The sequence below is a fragment of the Lygodium microphyllum genome, unplaced genomic scaffold (assembly GCF_053477565.2).
Source record: "Lygodium microphyllum isolate KBCC unplaced genomic scaffold, Lygodium_microphyllum_v1.1.10 scaffold_263, whole genome shotgun sequence".
In the NCBI taxonomy this organism is placed as follows: Eukaryota; Viridiplantae; Streptophyta; class Polypodiopsida; order Schizaeales; family Lygodiaceae; genus Lygodium; species Lygodium microphyllum.
This window is the reverse complement of record NW_028229744.1, coordinates 81,214-88,979: the sequence shown is the minus strand read 5'-3', so window position 1 is coordinate 88,979 and position 7,766 is coordinate 81,214. Positions and strand designations below refer to the sequence as shown.

The window sequence follows — 7,766 nt, the reverse complement described above, 5'->3', positions numbered from 1 at the left end:
TGGTCCTCCATTGTAGACTATTCTAATTGCTAACCAATTTGCTTGTGCTGCATCTGCCATAAAACCTTGAAATTTTGGGATAGAGAATCCATTTGCTATCATAACATTATTTAACATTTGCCAAAATGATACTTGTGCATGCTCATCCTCCACTTTGAACTTGCAGGTTGCAATGGTCATTATTTCTCGAATATGGGGATCATAAACATGAGCTCCCGTTGTGTTCCAACCTTTCACCCTATGCACATGATCATAGTGGATCCATTGATCTCCCAAAGATCCACCAGGTTGCATTCTATTAACAAGGTCAACTCCTGAGCCTGGTCCAATTGTAGACATCTTGAATATGTGTGGCATGACATTATCTCCAAGTTGTTGCGGAAACAAAATACTGTGAAAGAAGGGGTACATGCACTTTCTTTTCAATGCCAAAGTTGCATCAAGCCCGCCTTCAGCATGTCGCTTGTCTCTTCTAGCAATGTTTACTGACCTTTGCATCCTTCTTCTCTGAGACAATGGGGTAAGGTTCTCCAGCACCTCATGCAACTTGACTTCATTGAAATCCTCGGAGAAATCTTCTTTTGAAATCAACATTTCCATCACAAGATCTTGACCAACAGACACTTCAATGCTTTTACATGACATGGAAGGATTTATTTGTGCACAAGTTTGCACCATGTCTTCAATCTGCTTTTGCTTTTGTCGACACGAGCCATCTTGCACATGGTGATCATGAAAACCAACATGAATAGCACATCTTGTGGTATTCACTTTGTCAAAGGGAATACAGTAGTATATATATGCAACACAAGCCTTTACACACTCACGAGACATTCCACAATGTGTACACCTCAGGGTCCCAGCCTCAGGCTATAGAGGGCCAGTTGATGAAGGAGGCCTCTTCAACTTACCTTTCCACTGGGTCTCATTAGCAATACCAGTCCTCTCTAGATATGGACATTCCAAGGAGAAGCATCTAAGATAACCACAACATCTGCTCATCCTCACCGTGCCATTGAAGAAATCTTGAGAAACAGTAGTGTACTCTGCCCATGCGTGCCCATCATTATTTTGGTCCATTCCATGCATTGAGCTGCCCTTGATTGGCTTAGGTGGCAACTCAAACATAATGTAGCCATTGTATGTAATTGGTAGCTCATCCACCTTTTGTATCTCTTTGACAGATGAGTATGCAACATGAAGAGAACTAGATAAGGGAAGCCTATCCAATAGAACTTGCACACTCATTGAGTCAGTCATTTGCTTTATAAGAGGGATATGCTTAACTTGGAGACTATAGACACTGCTTTGTCCACCATCTAGTATGAATCCCTTGCTACCATCTTCTAGTCTCATCAATGGCATGGTCGTGTACACACATCAATATCATCACCAATCTCAAAGTGACTCTTAAGCTCTTCCAATGCCACCTCACAGAAACATGAGTCATACCTTATTGACAAGGTACTGAAACTACCATATTTGATTTGCACAGTGTTTGGCATTGTTGCTAAATAGGTAAATAGTCCTGTCTGTGTGAATGTCTTCTTAAGAAGCCAATAGACACAGTTAGAACCTCAATAGAGTTGAAGAACAATCTATGCAAAGGGAATAAGAGAAGAGTTGTTCTTCAAGTAACTGTAATTAGATGGCGATATGAAAATAGATCTCAATATGAAAATAGTAATTGTCAAGGTTAAACAGTCATGTTAATAATAACCTTTACTTTTTCCATAATGATAGGTGTGTACTAAATATACACACCTAATGGTCACTAGCACGTCTAGTGATCATTAACTCCACCTCTGTCTCTCTCTCTCACACACACTCAATCATTACACACACTCTCTTTTGGTGTTTTTATTTACTAGCACACACAAACACTCTCTCACATTGATGGTCGTTACACACACACTCTCTCTCTTTCTCTCTCCCTCTCTTGCAACAAAAAAAGGACACCTCTAATTAGGAGCTGTAGTCCCCCTCTGCACTAAATATTCACAGTAATGGCCACAAACACATCTGATGGTCATTAACTCCACCTCTCTCTCTCTCTCAACGACAATCATTACACACACTCTCTCTTCTAGTGTTATTTATTTACTAACACACAAATACTCTCTCACACTAATGGTCCTTTCACACACGCACGGGCACACACACTCTCTCTCACATGACAGAGAAGAAGACACCTCTAAATAGAATCTGCGGTCTCTCTCTCTCTCTCTCTCTCTCTCTCTCTCTCTCTCCCCCCCCCAAACAAGCAAGCAAAAGGAGGACCAAAACAACCTTGCACAGAGGAGAAGGTGGACCGATCAAGCAAGCGAGAGCAAGTTTTTTGTGTGTCAATATGGGTGCATTTCAAAACGCAGGTACAATAGGGGTGCTGCTTCTGTGAGTCGATTGTGAAGAGCCAGAGGCTTGTAGCTTGCATCGATCAAAGCCACAAGGTAGGTGCTTCTCCTCTCTTGGATGTGTTTGAGGTTAGAGTGTGTGTTTCAGCTGCGTTTCAAAACGCACTCTCAGTCACGTTGGGGCTTCCACAAGGCCCGCTCTGGCTCCAACAAGGTTTACTAGTGCATTTTAAAACGTAATTCATAACCACACAGTGGGCAATCAGAGAGTGCTGATGTGCCTTTTGCAAGAGGCAGTCCGTGTAGGCGGGAGAGAAGTATGAAGACTTGCTCAAGAAAGCTCCGTATGTATGGCCTGTTTCAAGTACGTTTCAAAACGCAGTCGTAGTCACAATGGGGCTTCCTCTTCGAGTCCTGCAAGGCGGCCCTCTAACAGCTCTAATAGCCACCAATGCTTTTCAAGAAGTATGAAGTTTGCTCAAGAAAGCTCCGCTATACAAAGTTGTGCTTCTCTCTGGCACTTATGATATGCTTCACCAAGACCAGGTGTGAAATCCTGAAATCAAAAACCTTGACAGCCCATCCACTATCCAAGTCAATTTGAGCTCTTGATACGCCTATGTATGATGGGAGGTGCAACATAACTGTGATACTCCACACTTCTGGCAGCTTCAGAAGCTATTTTTATCTGCATTTGCCGCAATAGAGCCGCTTCCCTGTTTGCTCCTCTACGCCTTCCATAAATTGCAATAAGTTTTGGACTTTCTTGATAACCTTGACAAGTACACTGCCTTGGGTGAAAAATTTCCCAAGGGTTGCCTTTTGGTTGGGCTGCTCTGTTGGCCATCAATGCTCTGTTGGCACGTCGCTCCAGGTCGGGCAACACTCCAGGTTATGTACAGGAAAGGGCTGGTTCTGGGTTATGTTGAAGTTGCTGCCATGGAGCTCGAGCTTGTGTTGACATACAATAGGAAATGGAATTGCAGAGGCCAAAGAATTGGGTGATTAAGTGGTGCATTTTAAAATGCAGTTCTTGAGCTTGGATTGCAGTAACATGCGAAACCCGTAATGTAATGTCACATCTATTAAGGATTCCAACTTCTGCAGTATGACTGGATAGCTCATGATCTGTTACAAGCAAAGAAAAGGGCTGTGTTTTAAAACACAGTGAAATTGGATGATCCTAATGTATGTAGAGCTATTGATGCCATTTTATGTGGAGCACAAAGTGTTGGATGATGCCATTGTATGCAGAGCAAACACGGTGAAATTGGATGATCCCATTGTATGCCATTGTAAGTAATGATATAGCCCAGATGATGCAAGCAAAAGTCATGATGCAAGCAAGTGAAGTTGCATGGATGTTACATGGACTGCACCTAGATTAGGGTGCGTTTTAAAACGCAATAAAAAATGGATGAGGCTTTTGTCTATGATTGGGCAGACAACGTTTGAAGGCCAGTATAGTAATTAGACTTGCTCTTCAAACTAAAATGTTACATTTCAGCTACAGGACAGTTGCCAAGTACTCCAAGAATAGAGTTTGAGACATTATTTGCTTGGTTTAAGACATTATCTGCCACTATACTTGCAATGTTTGGCCGTTTAATAATGGATTACTCTCTACAAGCTCAGTGCTTTGTATTTTGTAACAGTGTTTTACACTTTGTTTACATTTTGTAACAACGTTTTAAAACGCTTACATTTTTTAGCCAGAGTGAGATGAGACTTTTGTTTCTCGAATGTTGCAGGTCAAACGATCCAGTCTCTCACACGTATCTATTTGTGTTGAGCATCTCAGTAGAGATATTGCTGGTATTTTGAAAGGCCAATCTCAGGTACTCTTTGTGCATATTCAAGTAATACAAATAGATATATATTCAAGCGCTACACATGTACTGATTCTTTTATGTGGTATTTCAATCATGTCTCCACGAAAGGCCAGAGGCAAAGGTCGTGCAAGATCATCCAAAGATAATTTAGCCACTCCACAAAAAAGAACTCGTGGATCATCCCTCTCTACAGTTCTAGAGGAGGGTACACCAACTATAGAAAGTGAAAAGACTTCGAGTGTTGTAGTGGGGACTTCAGATCCTCAACTGCAATAAGAAAGTGAAGAAGGAGATGACACAGTGGTGGGGCAAGGGTCTCAACTGGTATAGGAGGAAGACGAGGAAGCAACAAGCCAGGTTTCCGATATTGATATGCAAATGGTAGGATGTGGAGATGTAATAAGTCAATGTAGACTTCTATCTCAAGAAGTTTGCCCTCGTATCCCCTTGTGTCGTATGATTGCACATGCTGTTGTTAGAGGGATTCGTACAGACATGTCCTCTTTAAAAAGTGCATTTCAATATGAGGGTTATTTACCAGAGAAGGGCTCATTTGTTGTGTCTGTATGTAAGTATAAAGGAGAAGAAACACTAGTGACCCCTGCCATAGTGTCAACTTGGTCTCCTCTATGGCATGAAGTGGATGCAGAATTTGAGAAGGAGGTCTTGGCAAAACCGGAGTTCAGGTTCTTGTCTGGTAAAATGTTTTACGTATGGGAAGGAAATCATCGGTTGACTGCTTGGATGGAGTTGATCTCACAAATGTACAAAGAGAATAGAGCTCGCCATGTTAGGGTTGTTTGTTCTGTTATTGATCCCACACGGATTTCAAAGATTGCTCTTTTCGTTGGACTCCAAAGATTCAATAGGTGAGTGTATCAATATTTGTTACAATGAATTGACGTCTATATTTTTATCTATAGAACTCAATCTTACAAATTTTCCTTTATTAGCATGAACGAGTATGCCATCGTGAAACCTAGCTTGTGGGATGTACTTTGGAACTGCAACAATATCTTCAAGTGTGACATCAATGCATTCTTGAGTGCCTTACCCCAGGATCAACTAAAACTCTTGGAGTCCTTGAGAGCAAAAGATAGCAGTGTCAAGGGAAAACAACAATGGTATCCACTGACAAGGGGGTACTTGGCAAGATTGGTATTTCAGGTAATACATGTCATGGTTGTTATTAAGAGGGATTATAATAGATAAGTTTCCTTTTTAGGGTAAAATTTAAAAGCTTCTCTTTTGTTGTGAAGGTTGAGTATACTTCAGAACTCAAAAAGGTTGAGGATTTGGTATTAAACATAGTCTCTATTGAGAACAGAGAGGAGACATTGAAAAAGGAACGTGCCAAGATACATAAAAGATTGGCAGACAAGATGGGCATGGTATGGCCCCTTTGCTTCTTAGTTTACTCCCCATTACAGTAAAATCTCTAAATATAGGTTTCTTATCCACTTTGCAGGTTCTTAATGTGCTTGATCCCAAGCTAGGGGATCAATGGTTGGATAGAATATTTACACTGAAGTTTGATAGCCCAAACTCAGTGATTACTATTGCCAAGTTGAAATTCCTAGCAAATGTTGATATGAGGGAAGAAAAAAGATTGGTGATGCTCTCTCTCTTGGATGCAAGCAAGAGATTAAAAGATATGTATGGTATGCCATCATCAGATAATGAGTATAGATTGTAAGTGTCAATTTGAAAGCTTTTGTAGTCTTGATATTGCTAGTATCATGTGTAACTTGTGATACTAATAGATTTGATTTTTTTTGTTAAGGTGGTTGACACGGGAGTGCTTTTTGGAAAAGGTTGAGGTCGAGGCTATTCAAGCATTGGAAGACTTGAAAAAAATGTGTGTTTTAGGTACACCATTGGATCTTCCACAGGATTACTTATTACAGGATTACATGGAGGGTGTGAAATTAGAGGCTAGAAATATATGTTTGCTCACATAAGAGCAAGAGAGCAAGCTATAGATGCACGAGGATCAAAGAAGGTGGAAGGTCCTCAGCGCCGAAAGAAAAATGAAATCATAATGTTTGCATATCGAGTTGTCTACAGGTAGATTTGTTGCCATAATGAGCTTAACTTTAGTTGCTCTTTGTTTATTTTAATAGCTTGTGCTAATATGTTATGCAAAAGGTATCTACTTCATTTGATTGGAGAGAAGAAGATAGCCAGGGTTCCAGATCATTGCAAAGGATGGATTGAAAGAGATAATGAGGAAGTATGCATGTATCCCAAGAGCATGCATAATCTCTCTGATTAGGAGATTGACCATTGCCCTTGGTGGGTGGATCTTGGAAGTGGATATGTTTTGGCAAGAGAGAAGGAATTGCACAAAGTGCATTCCAAAAAATCTGTTGATACACCTCTTGGGGATCGATGCAATACACGGTCTAAAAAGGAGACAAAGAAAGAAAGTGATGGTAAGATTATTTTGGGTGCAATGGTTGTGAAGTTTTTTTCCCTTATTAAAATGCGAATCATTGCAAATGCTTTGTGCTGCAGCAATGCAAGAGAGAGAAGACAATAGTCCCAAACAACATGAAGTGGAGCAAAGGAGTAGCGTCCAAGGAGGTGGAATAGATTATATCATTAGAGATCGTAACACATGTTGCATCCAATTTATACTCATATATTCTTGTTTATTGCAGGGCAAAGGGTTGCCATCAAGGAGATCATTCCATTTGTATTTCTTCCTTGCCCACTAAATGATATGCATTCCAATAAAGATGATGACGTGATAAGTTATGGGTGCATGATGGGTGACTACATCTCTATGGGGCAAGATTTTATTGCAGGGAGAAAAAATGATGCTTACAAGACAATACATGAGTTCTTTTCTAGGCTTGCAAAACATGATATGACATATGTACGGAATGGGAAGCATGTGAAATGGGCTTGTGATGTTGTCTTCATTGACTTTCCTACTGGATGTTTGATTGATAAAGAAACCACCTTGCCTGCTTGGAATATGCTCATGGAGGCACACATTCGCCTAGGAATTACAGTTGCTGCTGCCTCTTTGGGAGATAGTGGATGGTTAGTTACTTGGATTACTTTGACAAGTATATTGTCCTGGTCAATGTGTGTTGGCATAAGTACTTAACTAAACAAGAAAGTAAATTTTTTCTTTGATAAAATAGGTGATGCATTATCTTGGCTAGAGAAGTACATACATGTGCTTGGTCTCGAAGTTGTCAGGCGAGTTTTTGTGCTTGACAAGCTTCCATATGGCTATGGGGAACAATGCGATCTTGAGGTGTTAGTAAGTGATCTTAAACTTTTGGTTTGTAATTCTTGTAGTGAACATATCTGACCTTTATGCTTTATGTAGAGCCGATCTTCTCTTTTGGTATTTGCTCGTCGTAGTGGATGTCATCCACCCACCCAACTTTTCTTGCTCGCTTTTTTGGGCTCGCTCGGTTTTGTTCGCTCGTTCAATTGACTGCCTCCTAGAAGAGTTATTGGCTGCCTTCATGCGCCATCCTGGGTCCACATCAATGGGCCATCCACCATTCTCATAGAGACTTCTTGACATAACATTAATTTCCGAACCATGGTCTATAAG

General features: G+C 40.7%; 1 protein-coding gene across 1 annotated transcript; it reads left to right on the top strand.

Annotated features, from left to right (window-relative positions):
• Window positions 1-6,516: 6,516 nt before the first annotated feature.
• Window positions 6,517-7,484, top strand: LOC148008220 (uncharacterized; the record flags this gene model as incomplete). Its single annotated transcript, XM_087674401.1, has 4 exons — window positions 6,517-6,621; window positions 6,704-6,772; window positions 6,850-7,263; window positions 7,342-7,484. Coding segments are annotated over exons 2-4 (624 nt in total), but the record flags the coding sequence as incomplete, so codon positions are not given.
• Between the last annotated feature and the right edge of the window lie 282 nt (window positions 7,485-7,766).